The sequence below is a fragment of the Nelumbo nucifera genome, chromosome 5, assembly GCF_055504915.1.
Source record: "Nelumbo nucifera cultivar China Antique chromosome 5, China Antique-T2T, whole genome shotgun sequence".
NCBI classification, from domain to species: Eukaryota; Viridiplantae; Streptophyta; class Magnoliopsida; order Proteales; family Nelumbonaceae; genus Nelumbo; species Nelumbo nucifera.
Genome location: NC_142653.1, coordinates 39,065,020 through 39,086,987, shown reverse-complemented (window position 1 = coordinate 39,086,987; position 21,968 = coordinate 39,065,020). Strand labels below are relative to the sequence as shown.

General features: G+C 38.8%; 1 protein-coding gene across 2 annotated transcripts; it reads left to right on the top strand.

Moving 5' to 3' along the window:
* The first annotated feature begins 1,423 nt into the window (after positions 1-1,423).
* On the top strand, positions 1,424-20,310 carry LOC104606671 (vacuolar protein sorting-associated protein 20 homolog 2). 2 transcript variants are annotated; one of them, XM_088888479.1, is made up of 7 exons: positions 1,482-1,621; positions 1,711-1,839; positions 11,218-11,370; positions 11,791-11,943; positions 12,847-12,930; positions 19,683-19,893; positions 19,964-20,310. In XM_088888479.1, the coding sequence occupies exons 2-7, from the start codon at positions 1,738-1,740 to the stop codon at positions 19,987-19,989; spliced, it is 729 nt and encodes a 242-aa protein (XP_088744605.1). In that variant the 5' UTR covers positions 1,482-1,621; positions 1,711-1,737; the 3' UTR covers positions 19,990-20,310. The 2 variants fall into 2 exon arrangements, with proteins under 2 accessions (XP_010270292.1, XP_088744605.1); XM_010271990.3 differs by having other exon boundaries at positions 1,424-1,839.
* Positions 20,311-21,968: the final 1,658 nt, after the last annotated feature.

Sequence of the window (21,968 nt, the reverse complement as noted above, 5' to 3'; positions counted from 1 at the left end):
ATGTATTATTTTTTAAAATAAAAATAATATGTTATAGCACTCTTTATTGCTACGTTATCAATAAAATTGTATGATTTCCATGTATTTCATTGTATCAATTGTAACATATTTTCTTTGTATGTATATACCATTAGAAAACACATTTCTCATGTATCTATACTCTAATTATGGCTATTTTGACCTTAAATGTAATGTTATTGATATATTTGTGGAATCTATATGCATTTCCCTATGTATCAAAGCGTTTTTATATTTTTTAGTTTGGATCAATGCGTTTTTAAAATGTTTTTTTATCTGAGTTGTCTAATACGATATTTGATATTGATACTTTAATCCTTGAATACAATCATTTATTCTTCATACTTTAGGTCTTTATTTCTTTTTCTCTCTCTCTCTCTTTTGGTTTATGTTCATTGTCTTCAATTTCTACCATCCACATCTCTTGCTTAAGGCCAAGTTTGGGAGTTTATTCAAGAAGCCCAATAAGCATTTATTAGTGCTTAAGAAATAAGCCCGAAATAAGTGTTTATTCAAGAAACCAAAAATTCTGACTTATATTTAAGTGCTAATACAATAAGCACTTATTCGAAATTTTATTTTCCAAATACTCCCTGGTTATATTTCAAAATATCAATAATGCCCTTTGCTATAAAACCATAGGGTTTTTCTATATTCCATGAAACTTTGTTCTCTACTTGTCTTGGCACGGACTGCATAGCAGTGGCAGCACTAAAGCTCAAACCAAAGGTCATGCATCTAGGTTGGTGAACATTTTTTTCCCCAATTTCCTCATTTCAACCGAACAATCACTACAACCGTCAAGCTCTGTTATTATTATTATTTTTTTCAGGAGAATGAGTGATCAATCCGGACCAAAATTTTTTAGCTCCACCTACAGGGCATTGTTTTCAAAACCGGACCAGACTGGAAAAACTGGGAATCAATTAGGTGACCAATTCCATTTCCCCCAAAACCGAATTTTCTCAAAAAAAAAACGTTGATTTTGGTCAGCATATCGTTGAACCGAGCGGTAACGGTTGAAACTGTTTGAATAATTTTAACCGTTTTTTATTTTTAAAATTTTTTGTCAGGCCAACCGTTGGGATCGATAAGTGATTATTAGAGAAAAAATCACCAAATGCCTAATATAAAATAAATACTTATTTTTTAGATTAAACGATTGAAAGAACTGGTGCCAAACCTAAATAATTGCTGGTTCCAATAATCACTTATATTTGATCAAATAAGCATTCACAAACTTGGCGGTAAAATCCGAAATCCGATGCATCCTATCAAATTCGAATTCGAATTGACCTCCTAGAGTCCTAGGCACCCGATTGAACCTCGGATCGGATTCGGAGCAGTTATTTCGTTGTCGAGTCGAACACGGATTTATATGCATCCCATGGGTGGCCTAATATTTACAGCTTATAGCCTATATATATTGGATAGTTTTGATCGCTGTTAGCTGAACCGGGGCGTTTGTTTCGGAATCTTGCCGGTGGACGGTCAAAAAAACTATGAAAAGGCACCAACTCTGCAGCCAGAGAGAGAGAGAGAATCAAATCGAATCGAGTCGTAAGCATCCACTACCGAGTAAACCACTTGCGGAACTGGGAAGGTCGTGAATGAATTTTCGTATTTTAGGGTTTACTGAACTGCAGATTCCAGGTCCTAAATTTGTAGTCACCTAGCCCCTGTTTGTCTCAGACAAGAGAAAGCGGACGGTTTTGAGAGATGGGTAACTTGTTAGTCAAGAAACCAAAGGTCACGGATGTTGACCGAGCAATTCTCTCGCTCAAAACACAACGCCGGAAGCTTGGGCTGTACCAACAACAGGTTTGATAGATCGTCCATTTTCTTATTTGTAGTTGTCTTGAATTTTATCCTTATTGCTCCGTTTAAAAATTAGTAGCTGTGATTAATCCTTTTCATCATGATTTGAATGGGGAATGGTATTTTTTTTCATGTCTCTGTTAATGGCTAAATGAGAGAGTACATGGAATTTGAGTATACTATCGAAATCAAATTCTTATTTTTTTTTATACCATCCTTTTGGCTGTAATAGGATTTGATTGGCGCTGATTTTGAACTCCTTTTTGGATTGTGAGGTTGTAAATATGAATGCCACTCATTTGCAGAAGTGTTGGAATCAATTTGGACATATATATAACTCATAAAAAATTATTACTTATTGACAAGTAACAACTGACTTTGCCAAAAAGGAAAGAACCGATATACATTGCTTGAGATAAGAGTTGTTAAGTTCATCATTATTGATTAATATGAAGTCTGCACCTAGTAGAATAAACCCGAACCTGCTATAGTTAGGTATACTGGAAGCCTTGAATAGCAAAGTTTTATGATTGTTACCTGAGGATCTGCCTAAATTGAGGTAGGCTTTTATTTAATGGTGAATATGTTTTGCACTTGGAACTTCTAGTTCTGGAAAGGGTAGTTTTATTTTTCAATCATTTATGGTAACCACTATGGAGGAAGAGATCTGCAAGAATTCAACCAAAAACCAGCAGAAAAAAAGATTGTGTTAACATAGCAATCTGATTTGCATAACTAGTCTGCAATAGTTAGCAGTATTGAAGGCAATGGACAGTTGATCACTTCTAACTGCTATGATGGATTGGCTTTCTTTATATATATACATACATACTGAGGAATAGGTAAGGGGCAACTCAAATTTAATTATGTTTGACCTTGGTTGTTGTGAGTGGTAGGCAGTCCCAGCCACGTGAACTGCAGGGGGAACGTTGATTCAGATCCGAAGATCCGATCAGATCCCACAAGCATCATTTTGAACCCAAATCCGTTAAGGATGCTGGATATCTGAATCTGATATGATCCGATTTAATTTCTAAAAAATTTAATAAATTATTAAAAGAAAAACATAGCAGTTTATAATTATATAAAGGAAAACAAAAAATACAATTATATTCTTAGCTATTTTCACCATATATATATGCCTTTTTTTATAAAAATAAATAATTATAAACTTTCAAAAAATGCAAAATAAAATATTTATAAATAAATAACATATATATATATATATATCGGATCAGATAGGGGTGATATGAATTCTATCCATTTTTAATCGGATTCTATTATCCAATCCAATCTGGTTTGGAAGTCTGATAGGGGATATCCAAATTGGACAAAATAGGATTGGATCAGATCATGAACTGATCCATTTGCGCAGTGGGTACTGATGGGCTTATGAACCAAATGGCAATGGGTTGAGGGTGCAGTTTTGGGCTGAACGAGATGGAGTTGGGGAAAGATGGGAGAAGCCATGGGTGGTTGGTGGAGATTTCAACACCATCAGGTCTGCATATGAGAATAAAGGGGGTGGCAGGGTGACAGAAGGCTTGAGAGGGTTTGCAGATTTATGAGAAAATGGGATCTTGTGGGTATCCCATTGTTGGCAGCAAAATATACTTGGACTAATAACCAAGAGGAGGCAACCTTGGTGAAACTAGACAGATTTGTGGTGTCAATTAAATGGGAGGAGAGATTGGCCCCTATTGGGTCACTCTCCAATATACTTTGAAGGTGGGGGAAATTCTCCTAAATCCTCCCCTTTCAGGTTTGAAAACCTATGGCTCAAAGAGGAAGGATTTGTGGGGTTGCTAGAGGGGCGATTGTCTTAGATGCACTTTGAAGGGTTGGCAGGCCATGTCCTTAGTAAAAAGTTGAAGGGTATGGAAGAAACAATCAAAGTGTGGAGCAAAGAAGCCTTTAGAAGGGTGGAGGCAATGAAGAAAGAATATCTTGATATTATTGCTGAAGTGTGGTCTCTTTGGTGCCGTGTAGAGGAGAACATAACCTATCATTCAATTTCAACTTTCATAGATCCCTCACTGATTCTGAATGCCAGGATGTTTCTTCCCTCTTGACTTCTCTTAATGATGTTTTTCTCCGAAGTTTGTGAAAACCCGAAAATCTAAATAATGGGCAACTAGTTCATGTCACTAAAGTTTTTCATTGTTTGGAGGAAGGTCTTGCTGAGGGTGGGCTGTGCAATAAATTCAGGAAAACATATAACAGAAGGGGGCTGAAAGCCAGGAACAAAAGAAAGGCTTCAGAGGGAAGAGGCAACTCTCTAGCTAAGTCAAAGCCTGAGATTGGAAAAAAGGATGTGGGATCTTTTCCTGAGGTTCAGTCAGAAGATTCTATGCAAACAGAAGAGGAGAGTTTGGAGCAGGAGGAGGATTTAGGGGAGGAGAAGTTGGAAAAAGATAAAGAAGGTGAGGGAAAGGAGGAGCTATTAGAGGAAGACAGTTCTGAAGAAGAGCATGAAGTAGAAGGAGATGAAGGAGATTTGTTGGGTGGGGTTGGGGAGGTAGAAAAGAAAGTAGATTTGAAAAAGCTAGTGGAAACCGGAGTCCAAGTAAGCAAGGGTCTAGGGATTTTGGTGTTAGGAGGGGACGAAATGACGAGGAAACTGTTCTCGAAATTGGAGAAAAGATACTCATTAAATGAAGAAAAGTCTAAAAAGGAAGACTGATAGGTGTCTGTGTACTAGGGTGGTAAGGTGCTTTTTTTTACAGGGTTGCTGGGTATTGTTGTGGTCTTGAATATGGGAGTTGCACTTTGTTGTTTTTTATCTGTAATTTGCTAGACTGAATTCAGTATTTAAAAGGGGTGAATAACTGAATGATTATATTTGTATGGGTCTTGGTGCTAAATTAGGGGGTGATATCTTTTCGCTCTTTCTGACCAATATATCTTATCACCTGTCTGTACTCTTTTTTTCTATTAATAAATTTTTATTTATTACCAAAAAATGATGTTTTTCTCTCCCAACCTCCCGACAAATGCATTTGGTCCCTCACATTCCATCCTTCTTTCTCCACTAAATCTTATTTCCCTGTGTACAGCTTGTTGGAAAGCTTGTAAGTGCCCTGTGTACAGCTTCTGGTTGTACAGATTTTTTTTTTTTGGTTTTTAGAAAAATTGACTTTCATTAAAGAACAAAAAAAGAAGGGAGGAGGGGAGAGTACAGTAGGGGATGACAAACCCCCAAAAAAGAAACCCATAAAAAATAAGCCATCCAGAATTTACATTGGCAAAGTATTCCTGCTAATAAATATAATCCCTTCCCATCCTAGATTTAGCTAAGCAATCGGCTATACAATTAAGCTATCTAGGAATCCATCTAAAACATCTTATAGAATATGAAGTCTATCTCGTTTCATAAAGGAAAATGCTGAATCTCCATGGCCTTCTCTCTAAAAAAGCAACTCAAATTTAATTAAGAACCCATAAGAGTGATATATTTTCCACGAGGGAATGTTTTTTCTTGATGGTCAATGTATATTCTTCAAGATTCATATTAGTGAATGGATGGTCCTTCATCCAAGTTTTGGGTGTGATCTGAGAAGAGAAAGAAAGCTAGCAACAAAGGTTTAATGAAAAATCCATCACAAAAAAAAAAAAACAGAAAGGTTTAATGAAAGTGGTGCAGGATATATGAAGGGTAGTCCTCCTACTAGAAGCTGGAGATTGGACCTGTAAATTTCTTAAAAAACCAGTAACAGTTATTGCAAGTAGTTCTAATCAAAGTATCGAAATTATGAAAGAAACAATAACCAGATCTATTTATGGGCCTATGGGGTATGACCTTATTTAATTCTTGAAGGAGAGAAGTTTCTTCAGTAACAATCTGAAGTCTGAACTGCATTTGGAGGAACTAGTACTAAATGCAGGTTCTTCTTCTTGGAATTGACATTATGTAAGATGGAATGATCGTAAGAGGAAAGCTCCAAATGGTTGAATGCAGGAATAGGAGATCAAAATATATTTCAGTGGCTTCCCCAAGAACTAGTACTAAATTCACCATCTTTGGGAGTGGATCAGTGGACCAGTGGGATAGGGTGAATGCAGGATTTGATTCACAGAATTTACCAGCTGAGCTAGTTGGCACCTTCAAATTTCCTATGGGGTCGGCTACATGAATCTTGTTTCGCCAATCCATTCTATTTAAAGCCATATCAACCATTAAATTTATTAGGTGCTTAAATCACTTCTTACTACTTCTACCCAAGTCTGTTTTGGTCTACCTTGAGGTCTTCTAGCCCTTTCAATGTGTAACAAATGACTTTTTCTAACTGGCGCAGTTGAGCCAGATCCTCAAGAGTTGGAAGGGCAAAAAATCTGTTTGCAGTGAAGGAAGTCTGGGGGGGGGGTTGTGGAGTTCTTTGAACAAATACAGTTGGTCAATCTAGATTATGGGATTACTTCAGATTCTGATACCCTTGCAAATAGACAAGGAAGGAACTAGCCAGTTTCTCCTCCTAAGACTCTTCACAACCCTCAACCCTCTTCAAGGATTTCCCCCTCTCCTTCTGTTTTTGTCAATTCTCAGGTTTCTACTTCCTCTCCTGTCTCTCACTACAACCTTTCTTCCTTTTTCTTTTCACGTTTGAATGGAGTATCTTCCCAACCAAAGCAAAGTGGCAGACAGTACCCAAAAGTCCATACTAGAGTGAAGGCAGTTGCACAAAATCGCATTGGTAGGGAGGAGCCTTTGGATGAAGGAACTTTAGAGTTTAGAGATAGCTAGATTTTTGGGGATTGAATGAAGAGAGCAAAGTGGCAAAAAAATAGGAATCAAATAAGAAAGGAATTATCAAAAATGGGAAAAATCAGGAGAGAAGTGAAAAAAGGCCCTAAAAGGGAATTAAAAAGGCTTCAATGGGATATGTTGAACTGCAGATCAGTTGGCAATAGTATGAATAAGGGAAATTTTGTGAGTGAGGCTCGGTGAAGGTTTTTAGTTGGAACATCATGGGTTTGGGAGATCAGCTCAAAAGGAGTCTAGTGACAGGGACGCTTAAAAGAGAAAACCCTGATATCATCATTTTACAAGAATTAAAAAAAAGTAGTAGATAAAAAGCTTATGAAAGCAATCTAGGGAGTAAAGGGAAAAATGGGCTACTGTTCCTGCGGTTGGCTTTATGGGTGGAATTGTTTTAGCTTGGAATGAAGATGAGATTTTTGGCTTGGAGGTTGATAAAGGAGATTTTTCAATGTCTACCTTATTTACCAATAAAAAAGATGGGTTTAGTTGGATTTTGACTGGGGTGTATGGCCCTAACTTACCCTCAAAAAGAGAAAGGTTATGGGATGAACTTGACTCTTTGCATGAGTCTGAAGACCTTCATTGATGTATAGGAGGGGACTTCAATGTCATAGGATTCGGCCAAGAGCACTCTAATGGTAGAGCTTTGACCAGAAGCATGAGGATTTTTCTAGATTCATAGTTAGACACAATTTGTGCAATTTCCCCCTTAACAATGGTTTGTTTGCTTGGTCCAATATGCAAGAAAATGCTACCCGATCTGATCCAAGAATCCGTCCTTGTTTAGCCTCTTTAGAAAACATCTTAAATACAAAAAGGCTAATCAACTACTTTGAATTGGTAATTGGATTGGGGGTCAACTTCTTCAAAAGTAGTATTGTATCCATAAATTTAGTTGAGGAGTATCTTCCAGAAAACTTTAAAACTATTTTGGAATGTAAAGTGGAGACTTCCTATTTTCTATCTAGGGATGCCTCTTGGTGGAAATCCAAAAACCTTAAGCTTTTGGGGGCCAGTGGTGGAGAAATGCGAGAAGTTAGCAACTTGGAAGAGGTGCTACCTTTCTAGAGGAAGGATCACTCTTTTAAAGGACTCCTTGGCAAACCTGTCGGTTTTTTTTTCCCGGTCTTCTAGGTACCAACCAAAGTCAGAAATTTGATTGAGAAACTTCAAAGAAACTTCTTTGGGAAGGTGGCGGGGAGAAAAGAAGCCACTTAGTAAGTTGGGAACAAGTATGCAAGCCTAAGGAGGAAGGTTGGTTGGGAATTGGACATCTAAAAGAGAAGAATATCTCTCTCTTGGGAAAAAGGCTTTGGAGATTTCCCATTGGTTCCAATGCTCTCTGGGTCAGTTGTCATCACCAGCAAGTATGGTTCCAGCACAAATGGTTGGGATAGCAATCTCCATTTGAATAGGATAAAGTCAACAAATCCTTGGATAGGTATTGTCTCTACCCACAACAACTTCTTTCATTTTATTAGGTACAAAGTGGATAATAGGATCAGGATTAAATTTGGAAGGACCTTTGGTGGGGTAATTCTACTCTAAGTGCCTCCTTCCCTAGAGTAGACTTTTTAACCCCTAGACCAAGAAGCAGCTGTTTCTTCTTCCTACCTAATCTCCCTTCTGAAAACACTTTGAATTTAAGCCTTAGAAGACCCTTAAGGGACCTAGAGATAAACGATTTAGTTGCTCTTCTCCAAACCCTTAAAGAAGTTTACATCTCCCCTCATTCTCCTGACACCAGAGTTTGGACTCTCCACCCAAATGGCGAGTTTTCTTTCAAGTCATTGTTCAAGGCTTTGACTGCAGGTGAGCAGATTTCCTTATTCCCTTTAGAAGATTTGGTGCGATCATATCCCCTCAAGATTTTGCTTCTTTGTCTGGGAAGCCTGTTTACAAAGAATAAACACTTGTGACCTCCTTCAAATGAAGAGCTTGGCTAGACTCTTCATCTCTCCCCACACTTGCATTTTGTGCCTTAGTGAAGGTGAATCAGCTGATCACTTCTCCACTGTCAACTAACACAAAACATCTGGCACCACTTCCTGAGTTTGGCTGGTTATAGTTGGGTTGTTCCAGAGCATATTCTGGACTTCATACAAATAGTGGAAAGGAAGAGGCTTAAGTAGAAGAGGCAAGGTTTACTGGCAAACTGTGTTTCATGCAGTGATATGGAGAGTTTGGGAGGAAAGAAATAAGCACCCTTTTGACTACAAGACCAATTCCCTTGAAGGCCTCTTCATTTTCCATGAAGTGGGGGTGGTTAAGTTGGTGGGTCCCACAGAAAAGAAATAAACCCATGTTCATATTTTGGTATTAGTGGGTCCCATGGAAAAGAATGGTTATGAGTGGCTCATTTACTTGGGCAAGTAATACCCTCCTGAGACGGGTAAATCACTTACCCGTCCGTGCCAAAATTTCTAATACATGTTGTGACAACATTGTCCCTTCAATAATGTCACTTTTTTGGATAAAATGGTCATTGTACAACTTTACTTGGGGAATAAAATAACATTGGTAAATGCAATTATCTGGGTAAATGACTTACCGAGATGCAAACGAGGTCGAATATTTAATTTCTTATATTACTTACCTTTGCAATCTGCGGACTGTTATTTCTGATTTGTTGAAAGGTTTCTCAGTTAATGACCTTAACAGAAGTGCTCATACTTTTCTGTTCCTCCCATGCTGTTCTCAAACTGTCTCGAGAGAGCCAGTATTTAGTTGGAAGGAGTGGCGGCTTTAAATTTTGATGGAAGCGATTCAGGCAATCCTGGTTTAGCTGGCATTGGAGGTATTATATGGATAAAAGGGGTGATGTCTGCTGGGTTTACAGTGGTCCAATAGGTTTTACTGACTCTACTAAGGCCGAAGTGTTGGCTTCTCTCACAGGAATTAGAATAGTGAGAAACTTGGGTTTTCAGAGCTTAACTATTGCAGGCAATTCAGCAAATACCATAAAATTGCTAAGGGACAAGGAGGGTGGACCTTGGAGATTGAGTCTTTTTTTGGCAGAAGCTAGGGACCATCTGGAATGTTCAAATGCAAGCCTGATCTGGATTCCGAGGGAGCATCTGGAATGTTTAAAGAAGTAACTGTATTTACCTTAAACTTGTAGTCTAGGATCAGCAAGTGTTTCTGATGAACCATCAATCATGTTTCCCAAATACCAATACTAGGGTGCTGTGTCATGTCAGGTGCTTAAATTATTATTCTAAGTTCTGTCTTTGGCACCCTATCAGTCTGTGCTTTTGTGAAGTAGAAGAGGTTATAAATTATATATTACGGAGTTTTGCTTATGAATCATAGAAAGTTGATATTATTGATATTTCTGTGTGCACTTTTATGTATTTATTTAATTTGTTTTTTTGTTCCATAAATGCATACCTTGCCTTCTTATATTTTTACCTAGTTTTTTTATATGCCAAGCGATATATATCCACAACCTGCAGAATCCCTGCTCATGCATAGGTGATAGTGGATATTTGAACATTTTCAACCTTCACATCACTATTGGTACTGTATAGTGGATCTGTTTTCATTGTTGTTGTTATTTTGAGAAAAGGTAGCTTGCAGACAAGGGGAAAGGGGAATGTACATGAGAGGATGTACAGCCGAAAAACAAATATCCTCTATTACATCAAGATTTACATAAGGGAAAGAATTTGCATTATATAAAAAATCACTGTCCACCCCATATTTAGCAAGACATCAGCCATTGAATTTATTTCCCTTGGAATCCATCTAAAGGAGCAGGTCAAGCAAATCGTGAGGTCACGAATCTCACATAGGAAATGAGCAATTCTCCAAAGGCCAAGGTCCATATAAGAGGCCCAACCAATAGCATTCTATAATCACCTTCAACCACAAGAGTTCTAGCCGAGATAGACTTGGCAATGCTCAAACGAACCAGCAGGGCTCTAACTTCAGCTTCAGAAGCATCAAAGACCCCAATAGGCCTGCTAAAAATCCTGACCAGGATGCCATCAGAATTGATAATAAGACCACCAATTCCACTAATAGTGTTATTATTATATACTTTCATTCAGTTGTTAGGGATTTTATGAAACTAACTTAATGTGATTTGTGATGAAAGGACCCCATATGGTCTTTCCAGTTCTATCCACACTGAAATGACTTTGAATACCTTGCACCAGCATGATTCCTAACTGTGAGGTCTCTAAACAGGTGAAAAATGATTGTATAAGAATCTTCTTTTGCAAATCATCCAACTGTAGAGAAACACAGTGTCACCAATGTATAGATATCAACAGTTAATATCTGTGCTTGTTGTTTATAGGATTGCAGGCACTGCTACACTGATAATTTACTTGCAGTTTACTTCTTGTTATGCCTTAATTACTAGGTTGAATAATGAAATACTTTATGTTTTGGGTTAAGGAGTAATGAAGTCTTGAAGCATGCATTTTGCACACACAAGTGTTAAGGATCTAATTCGGTGAAGAACATTCAACAGACATATAATTGCATTATATCGAAAATTTATTGTATTGTTACTGTCATGAGAAACTGAGGAAGTCTGCTAGAGAACACTGATTTAGGAGGCTTAATAGTGTTATATTTTTTAATAATTATTATTCACTATGTGAACCTTTCAGCTTGACACTGTGATTGAAGCAGAGAAGCAAGCTGCAAGAGATTTGATTCGTGAGAAAAAGAAAGATAGAGCCTTGCTTGCACTGAAAAAGAAGAAGGCCCAGGAAGAATTACTGAAGCAAGTTGATGCATGGATCATTAATGTAGAGCAACAAGTAAGTTGTTCCTGACGTATACCTTTTATGTGAGTTATACAGTTAAGCTCTGAACTCTCTGTAAAGAGACTGGGCCGAATGGGCCCTAGTATATTCTCTTGTAATATCATTTCTTTTATTGTTGGCTAATGGGCCTCTCGTAATGGGCCTGTTATTTCTTTTTTGTTTAATCTCTTTATGTTACTGCCTAGCTGGCCGCCCACTTAAGGGCATACTTGTCATTACTTTAACTTTAATTCTTAATAAAAAAAGGTTAGAGGAGAAAGGAGAGATGATTCGATTTCTTCTTCTTCTTCCTTCTCTTTTCGCCATCTTCTTCTCTTGCATTGCTGCTCTTACTTCCTTTCCTTCTAATCTTCAAATTTACACCTAATATTTGAGGACTGATTTGCATCTCTCTCCTATCTATTATTTTTTCAGTTAGCAGATATTGAACTAGCAAGCAAGCAGAAGGCTGTTTTTGAAAGTATGAAGGCTAGTACTAGTGCTATTAAGTCTTTGCAAAGTGAGATTAATTTGGACGATGTTCAAAAATTGATGGATGACACAGCCGAAGCAAAGGCTTATCAAGATGTAAGTTTCAATACTTGTGTTGATATAGCTCCTTTCTTTTTATTGTCTGTTTTTTCCCCCTAACATTATTGCAGGAGTTGATAACTCTTCTTGATTGTTTATGGTCCAAGCCTCAAAAGTTTATTTGTTCAAGAAGGACATGCTCAGGAGAAACCCCTGTTCTCTACATTTTCCCTTTTTTTGTGCTGGATTCTGTTGCATGTTGGTTTCATATTCTTCTGCCACTAACATGCTTGCACCATTCTGCAAGTTTTTATTGCTGTTGTCAGTAATACTCTTCTTCTTTGCTTCAGTTTTCAGTAGATTCAATTCAGTGCTGAATTAGTTGCCTCAGGATGAGGCCCACCATCTGAAAATGTGCATTTTCACTTTCTCATCTTTATTGTTTTTTTGAGAGAAGTTTAACCAGACAAGAACATATTTCCACAGTTCTCCCTGTTTATCATGTTGGGATCTTGATGGTTTTTAATTAACATCAAGCTCATACACCTCTCTAGTTTTTCCAACTGAGAGAGAGAATACCTCCTTATGGTGATCATCATACCTTTTGCAACTTATAAATATATTTGCTAGCTTGTCAACTTACTGAATATCTGCCTATTATGAAGGGTTTTAACCAGTGGTCCAAAATATGCTCCATTCAGTTTCTAAGTAAATCCTTCTTAGGCATGCATATCTATTTGACTTAAACTTGCTTGATCCAAGAAGTCAATTGTTAAAATTCATGATTATCATATCTCAGTTTCTTGTTTTTGGTTATTCTTGGTGGTGTTGATCTTTTAATGACTATAATACAACTTTTTGATCTACATCATCTGTTTTGTTGCCTTCTAATAGTCTCAATTTGCTATTAGGCCCATTTCTAATTTCTGAACTTAGACTGACATTTATTTTGTGATGAAGGAAATCAATGCAATACTGGGGGAGAAACTATCAGCAGAAGATGAAGAAGAAGTTTTAGCTGAATTTGAGAACTTGGAAGCAGAGGTATGTTGGCTAATAAATAAATTAAGAGAATCTACATATAGTCATGCTTTTCTTCTCTTTTTTTCCTTTGGAACGAATGTCCTGGTTTAGCCTCATCACCTGTAACTGATTTCAAGCAATGTTATGTGAACCAAACTGGAAAGGCATAGTATTGCAATATCTAAGCAGCAATCCTCCTCAAGTTCAAAACGAAGACTGGATGTGCCTTTTGGTTGTTATTGGAGAAGAAGAATAAAAATTCAAGTGGATTTCCTTCACTGCATACTTCTTTCTTTGTGTGTGTGTGTGTTGGGGAGGGGGGGTGGTTTACCTTATCACAGATATCAGCCATCCTCATCTCTTTAGCTTGTTAACTTAGGCCAAACATGGAATGGGAAAAAGAAACTATAACATCTGTTAGAGCTAGCCGAATAAGGGTAGATTAGTCATTTTATTTCTATTAAGTTATGTGCTTATGTGGCAGTTTTAATAGAGACTTCCTGTCCCATACTTAAGTGGGGGCAGTTTAGTCTTTGTACTACTAATTAGAGGCTAATCCATATTAGGGTCGATTGATAGGGTTTAGGCTATCAGATTCGACTGTTCTCTTCTTCTTCTTCTTCTTTTGCTCTTCTCTTGGTTCGAACTATTGTAGCTACAGGACAAACATGGTATCAGAGCAGGACGTTGCTCTCTAAATCTCCTCCCCTGCTCCTCTCTGTTCGTGACCTCATTTTTTTTTCTTTCTTCTTTTTGGGCTGAAAATGGAGAACACAGATTCGACCTAGGCCTGAGAACACTTCAGTCCTTCTTCCTCTGTGCAAAACTTGACTGTTTTTCAAGAAAAAAAAAACAACTTCAGAAGTGGATGGTCAACTGAAGCTCTCCATCGGAGGTTGGTTACCTTTTTTTTTTGTGCTATTGGTATTTCTGGGTTGAAAGCCTTCAAAATTTGCTTGGACTGATCAGAACCTAGAGAACTAGGTTGTTTGTAGCCTTGGTTCTTGGAAAAAGGTCCAAGAACAGGCTGTGTTTACAGTGGCCGATTGGTGTAAGGGTATGTTTGACCCTTTTATGTGGGTCTGTAGTTGTTTTGAAGCCTTTGTTGGTCACAAGTGACCTGAATTGAATGACAGGTTATTGCAGTGGCAGTAGTTGATGTTTTCTTTGGAGTTGTAGTGCCCTCTGTAAAGGTCAGATAGATCTGTACCATGTGTGACAACTATGGTTGTGTGGTGGTGCTTGTGATGTTCAATCTCTATTGAGCAACTTCAAGAGGGCTTGTATGTGGTGAGTGAGTTGCTGAATTAATGTTAGTGTGATTCATGGTTTTGTGAAATCAGTAGTGGTGTGAACAAGAACAAAAGTTTGTGTACCTATCAACTGTGTTTGGGGACGGCTGTAGTGTCTGGGACATCTGTGTGTTTGGGGACTGCTTGATTGTGGCTGGTTGTGAACAATGGTGATTGATTGTGACTGGTTGTGAGCCTATCATCTGTGTTTGGGGACTGTTGTAGTGTCTGGAACACCAAAATTTTGACAACAGTACTTAGTTGGCGACTGGGAATTCAGATTAGAGGTAGCATTGGAAGAGCATCATGGCAACAACTGGAGATGGTTGTAGTGATCAGAAACCTAGTGTGGTGATTCCCTCTGAGTATCTGGGTGTGCAGATGACTTCAATTAAACTTAATGGTGAGAACTATGTACCATGGGCCAAGTCAGTGGAAGCTTTTTTCAAGGCAAAGAGGAAAGTGAAGCATGTGAAGGAAGATAAACCACCAGCTGACTCTTCGGGGTTTGATGACTGGGAACAGGAAGATGCCCAAATCATGACACAGTTATGGAATACTATGGAACCCAAAATAAGTGCCAACTTTATGTTCTTAGATACAACTAAGGACATATGGGAACATGCCAAGAAGCTTTATTCTGGGCAGGATAATACTACAAGGGTATATCAACTCTATCAGGAGTATTTCGATCTGCAGTAAGCGAATAAAACCCTAGAAGAGTACTATGCCAATATGAAGAACCTCAGAAATGAACTCAATGTCTATCATCCCCTCACTCTAGATGTTAAGGTTCAGCAACAACAGAGGGAACAACTAGATGTCACTAGGTTTTTAGTGGGGTTGAAATCAGAATATGAACCAGTTAGGGCCCAAATATTGGGAGGCCCTACTCTTCTTACACTTGAGGAAGTTTTTGCACAGCTTCGTAGGATTTCTTTGGGATCTACAGAGAATCCCACACAGTCTGACAGATCAACATTTGTGATAGCCAGAGGAGGTGGACGTGGTACTAGAGGGGGAGCCTCCCAAGGAGGTCGTGGTGGTGGTCATGACTTAGGGGGAGGCCGTGGTAAAGGAAACAATAACTCTACAAGGAAGTGTACCCATTGTGGCAGGGACAGACATTCGGTGAATTTCTGTTATGATCTCCATGGCCCTCCTTCTACATGGGCCAATCATGTAGTAGCTGGTGGGATTGATGTTAGTGATAACCAACAGGCAGATCTAACACCTTCCACATCTACATCTGTTTCTGGGAAGGAGATGGTGAGTGTACCACGTGATGAGTATGAGAGGTTCCTACAGGCTACTTCATAGCATACTACAACCACCCTTGCCCACTCAGGTATAGCTTGTCTGGCATCCAAACCCTCTCCCTGGATTATTGACTCTGGAGCCTCTGATCACATGATCGGGACTCCAGGTGTGTTCTCTTCCCTCTCTAAAACTTCTACATCTCAAACTGTTACCCTTGCCAACGGTTCCTCTTCTCCCATCTGTGGTGTTGGTAATGTTGACACGACTTCTCTTTCTTTATCATCTATTCTATATGTCCCTAAGTTTCCATTCAATTTTATGTCTGTTAATAAATTAACCAAGACTCTTAATTGCCCTATTACATTTTTCCCTTTTGTGTTTTTCAGGATCTCAAGACGGGGAAGAAGATTGGTGGGGGGCATGAGGCTGGTGGATTGTATTACCTTGACGGTGGTGGATCGTCAGTTGCACTTCAGACTTCACTCACTCCTCCACAGTGGCATTGTCGACTGGGACATCCATCTCTCAAGGCACTCAAGATACTGGTTCCGTCTTTGAGTCATTTGTTGTCTTTACAGTGTGAGTCGTGTCAGTATGGGAAACAACGTTGGGTTCCCTTTAGTTCTAGAGTTGATAGTCATATGTTGAGTCCTTTTGCTTTGGCTCATTCAGATGTTTGGGGGTCCGATTAAAATAGATTCTTATAATGGTTGCAAGTATTTTGTCACTTTTATTGATGATTGTTCATGGATGACATGGATTTATTTAAAGAAAGAAATGAGTGAATTATTTTCCATGTTGAAATACGTACGCAATTTGGTGTTCCAATCAAAGTTCTTCGTTCAGATAACGGTTGTGAATACTTTCTTACTTCCTTTCAACAGTATTTAGAACAGCATGGCATCATTCGTCAAACTTCATGTGCATCCACTCCTCAACAAAATGGGGTGGCTGAACGAAAGAATCGTCATCTCCTTGAAACTGCTCGGTCTATTCTTCATCATATGAGTGTTCCTAAATGATTTTGGAGTGATGCTATACTTATTGCGTGTTTCCTTATTAATCGGATGCCCTCCTTCATTCTTCATGGTCGGTTTCCCTTCTCTATTTTGTTCCCCACCTTGTCTCTCTTTCCATTAACACCCCGCATCCACTCCTCAACAAAATGGGGTGGCTGAACGAAAGAATCGTCATCTCCTTGAAACTGCTCGGTCTATTTTTCATCATATGTGTTCCTAAACGATTTTGGAGTGATGTTGTACTTATTGCGTGTTTCCTTATTAATCGGATGCCCTCCTTCATTCTTCATGGTTGGCTCCCTTTTCTATTTTGTTCCCCACCTTGTCTCTCTTTCCATTAACACCTCACATCTTTGGCTGTGTAGGCTTTGTTCATAATCTGAGTCCTGGGATAGACAAGTTGGATGCACGCTCTATTAAGTGTGTTTTTCTTGGCTACTCTTGAACTCAAAAAGGGTACAAGTGTTACAATCCCATTACTCGAAAGTGCTATGTCTATCCTGATGTCACATTTTTTGAGTTTGTCCCCTTCTTCTAGGGACTTGGAATCATCGGTGTCTCCACCTTTGCTTCCTCTTCCTCTTCTAGTCAGTGATCCCGTTCCGGGTGTTCCAGTTGGGGTTGACCCTTCACCTCCTCCAGTGCAGATCCCTATTGAACGACCACCGATCTGGCACGTGTATACTGATCGACAGACACCGCTCCTCCTCCAGCTTCTACCTTGTCTGCGGATTCTGTTGTTGCTCCTGCCCCTGAACCTTCAGGACTTGATCTTCTCATTGCTTTATGGAAAGGTAAACGTAGTTGTACCCTCCATCCCATTTCTAATTTTGTTTCAGTCTCTCGCCTTTCCGCTTCACATCGCCGGTTTGTTTCACTGTTGTCACCTATTTCTATACCTAAGAATGTCCAAGAGGCTCTTAGCTCACCTGGGTGGCGGTAGGCAATGAAGGAGGAACTCTCTGTCCTTCAGCATACTCAAACGTGGGAGCTCACTACTCTTCCTCCTGGTAAACATGTTGTGGGTTGTAAATGGGTGTATACTGTTAAATACTTGCCGGATGGTAGTGTGGAGCGTCTGAAGGCCAGATTTGTTGCTAAAGGTTATTCACAGTTGTATGGGGTGGATTATATGGAGACCTTCTCTCCAGTGGCTAAGATTGGCTCTTTCCCTGGCAATTATGTATGATTGGCCCTTGTTTCAACTTGACATTAAAAATGCCTTCCTTCATGGTGACCTTATGGAGGAGGTATATATGGAGCAACCACCTAGGTTTGTTGCTCAGGGGGAGGATGGTAAGGTGTGCAGATTGAAAAAGGCAATTTATGGGTTGAAACAATCACCTTGTGCTTGGTTTTGGAAGTTTAGTGAAGTGGTGAAGAATTTTGGAATGAAACAATGCCAGGTTGACCACTCGGTGTTCATCTATGATTCAGAAGCCGAAAAGATTTTATTAGTGGTCTATGTGGATGATATTGGCATAACTGATAGTGGAAAATTGGGGATCAATAAACTAAAGGTCTTTCTGCAAAATCATTTTTAAACAAAAGACCTTGGGACATTGAAGTATTTCTTGGGTATAGAAGTTGCTAGATCAAGACAAGGTGTAAACCTGTGCCAAAGAAAATATGTTCTTGATCTGCTGGATGAAACAGGGCTGTTAGGTGCAAAACCGGTTGAAACTCCCATGGAGCCAAATGCTAAGTTGAGCAATGATACAGGGGAAATATTTGATGATCCTGGAAGGTATAGACGGTTAGTGGGGAAGCTGAACTATTTGACTATCACGAGACCAGACATCTCCTTTGCAGTCAGTGTGGTGAGCCAATTTATGCAGAACCCTCGGATACCTCACTGGGATGCAATTCTTAGATTTATAAGGTACCTAAAGGGAACTCCAGGCCGTGGATTACTGTACAAACCAGGAGGAAGACTTGAAGTAATTGGGTCTACAGATGTAGATTGGGCAAGCTCTGTGTCTGATAGAAGATCTACTACAGGTTACTGCACATTTCTTGGAGGAAATCTTGTGACATGGAAGAGTAAGAAGCAGACAGTTGTGGCAAGGAGCAGTGCTGAAGCCGAATACAGAGCCATGGCACACACTACATGTGAATTAGTATGGCTGAGGAATCTCCTACAAGAAATCGGGTTTTCCATGGATAGACCTATGAAACTGTATTGTGACAATCAAGCTGCACTCCACATCTCATCTAACCTTGTTTTTCCTGAGAGAACAAAGCACATAGAGATTGATTGCCACTTTGTGAGGGAGAAGGTCCTTACTGGAAAGATAAGTACAGAACATGTGGGCTCAGGTGATCAATGGGCAGATTTGTTTACAAAAGGCTTAAGCTCAGGGAGAGTGAACTATATATGTAACAAGTTGGGATTATATGACATATTCTCCAGCTTGAGGGGGAGTGTTAGAGCTAGCCGAATATGGGTAGATTAGTCATTTTATTTCTGTTAAGTTATGTGCTTATGTGGCAGTTTTAATAGAGACTTCCTGTCCCATACTTAAGTGGGGGCAGTTTAGTCTTTGTACTACTAATTAGAGGCTAGTCCATATTAGGGTCGACTGATAGGGTTTAGGCTATCAGATTCGACTGTTCTTCTTCTTCTCTTGGTTCGAACTACTTTAGCTACAGGATACCAGATCATTTTATGGATGGCAACCTTTTTTAAATTACTTTCTGATTGAAAAGACATTCGAGTTGTCATTCACTTCTTTCTTCTCCACTTTATTTTCTATATTTTTACCTCTACCTCAACATAGAGCTGTTTTTTTTTTTCTCTTTTTTCAATTGCATCATGCAATATCAATTGCATTTATTATATGCGAGCATATGATTGCCTTGGCAAGACTTTCTAATGCATTTGGAACAAACCACTATAATCAAGAGTATAAATGAATAAATGCATATTTGTCTTCAGTGGACTTGATAGCATGCTTATTTTTCCTTTTTAGTTGCAATATTTTGATATTTCTAGAAGCTGAATTTAGCTTGTTGTAGAAAATGTTCTCACCCTGCTTAACTCATACTTTGTTATTCTTATGTAGTAGCTAAAGGGGTATATGCTTCTTTTTAACACTCGCAGTTTCTAGATTAAAATGTTGATGCATTTTTGTAGTTCACAATACCTATCTGTGTTGCTTATTTGAAGATGCAATTTCTTTGTTTTTCCCCAATTGTCCAGCTCACTGTTCAGGATCTTCCAAAAGTTCTTGCTTCTGAAGAAACAATTCAGGCAAAGAAGCCAGAAATAGCTAAACCTAAGACAGTTGAGGACAATGACATTGATGAGGAATTGGTGCTTCCAGATGTGCCAACAAAGGCTCCTGTTGTTCCTGAGGTGGTTGAGGATGGTAGTGAGAGTGCTTCAGTAGGGATATCCACAAGAAGAAAAGGTTCTCTCTCTCTCTCTCTCTCTACTTTTGCAGAGCTTAATTAAATTGACTTTGATTCTTTTGCTTACAGTCTTGGAGGAACCTTTACCTGCTTGATGGACGAACAAATTTAGAATTGGTTATTGCTGCATGTTGACTGAAAGATTTGCCCTCCGGCGCAGTTTGATCATGGATGTACCATACTATTGCAGAACTTTTAGTTGTATTGATTCATATCCCTTCCTTACTCGGGAATCAATTCTTAGTCTGTATATTTTGTTTTATAATTTATCAAGTCCTCGCTTCATTTATGCAGTATGTCATGTGCCTTCCGTTTGGTCTGGTTTTGGTTCAGTTTCACTCCCATTTCACATTTGTAAAAGCATATTTTTTTCACCATTAATGGTCATAATGCTTCATCCATTCAAATGAGCAAAAGCAATTGGTTCCATATTATGTTTTTCTTAATAATTTTTAGATGGTTGTCAAGCTTCAAGGTCCTGTGCTGTTACCTTCATACATGTCTGGTTAGGATCTCAACTAAAATGGAATCATTTCACTTAAATTTGTCTGAAAATTGAATCCACATACTTTCATTTGAAATCTAGTCATTTCTGGTTGACAAAAATTGCGGGGTTTGTTCATTTGCGAGAAAATCTTTTACGATGCCACTCTTTTATCATCGACTGGAATGGCTGCATTTTAGACGATGAACTAGTGCTCTACAACGTGGAGTCGTAGAGGAATTCCACGGTGAAAACTTTTCTTTTCAATTTTTACATGAGGTCTAGCAGGTTATATAAGGCGAGGAAATACAAACACTAGGCACAAGGCAAGATCCGGACTCATCTGTGGGCGTCAATGGATGTGGTTTGGGTTGGAACTCGTCCGTGGGTGTCAATCAATAAGACATTAAATTGGACCAGTCTAGACTTAATGGTCTAAAGTATTTATTGGATTGGACCTGATTCTTATAATGGATTTATGTTAGATTGGGTTGAATTGAACCAATGTTTGGTTCATTAACATAAGATAAAGAGTACGGATGTTGATGGAACAGGTTTGGATTGGACCCAATTTAAACTAAAGCCAATTTGAACAGTTTGGACAGTCATTGAATTGGGCCAATCCAGAATGGTCCACGGTATTCATCAGATCAGATCGGACCTGGTCATTTATAATGGACTCATATTGGACCAGATCGAATTGGACCATTAGCCAGTCCATTGACAACTCTAGGGGTGCGTTGACTATCATTTTTCCCCAAAAGGATTTATGGAAAATGAATGCATCCGTTGCAGGAGTCTCCCATGGTCCAACGTAGCCATGAGGAATGACCATGGGAAATTGAACTGTTGGCCTGAAAGTTGAAGTCAAATATTCCATCTGTTGAAATGTTGCAAAGTTAAACTTAACAAGTTTTGGATGATGTATTGATGTAATTGGGTCCCAATTTTATATGTGGTCTATTCAGGGAATGGGATTTAATATGAGCAGTTATTATCTGTCATATGTCAATGAATTTGGTAGCTGCTATGGTGCGAATCATATGTAGGGATGGCAATGGGAAGGGTTTGGAGAGGATTTTGTAAATTTTAGACCCTACCTGCCTCCCTAAACTTTCCAACATGTACCCACCCCAAAACCTGTAGTAGGTTGAATCTTGAGAATCCAAACCTAGGTTTTAAAAATCAATTCAGAAATAGAACTGCTTTGACCATCAGTTTTTGGATTAGCGGTTCAAGTGTCTAGGTTGAACAGTTACTCTTTTTATGAGAAAAGAGAGAAGTAGGTGGCTGTTGGTTGGGAAAAGAAAGAAAGTAAAGAAGGAGAACAATGAGGATGAGGAGGTGGTTTACTGGCGATGATGACGGTGGTGGTAACAAAGAACAGCAGCAACTGCAGATCTCGTCTCACATCTCGCAGATCTCTCTCCCTCTCTATTAACACTCCCTTAAAAAATTAAATAATTTTTTTATTAAATGGTAAAGCAGTGCCCGAATCGAACGGTTTAGCAGTTCGACCACCTGGATCAGTGGTTTTCTAACTAATTCAACGTTTTTTTTTTCCAAAAAAGTGGTCCACTTGAAAATTGA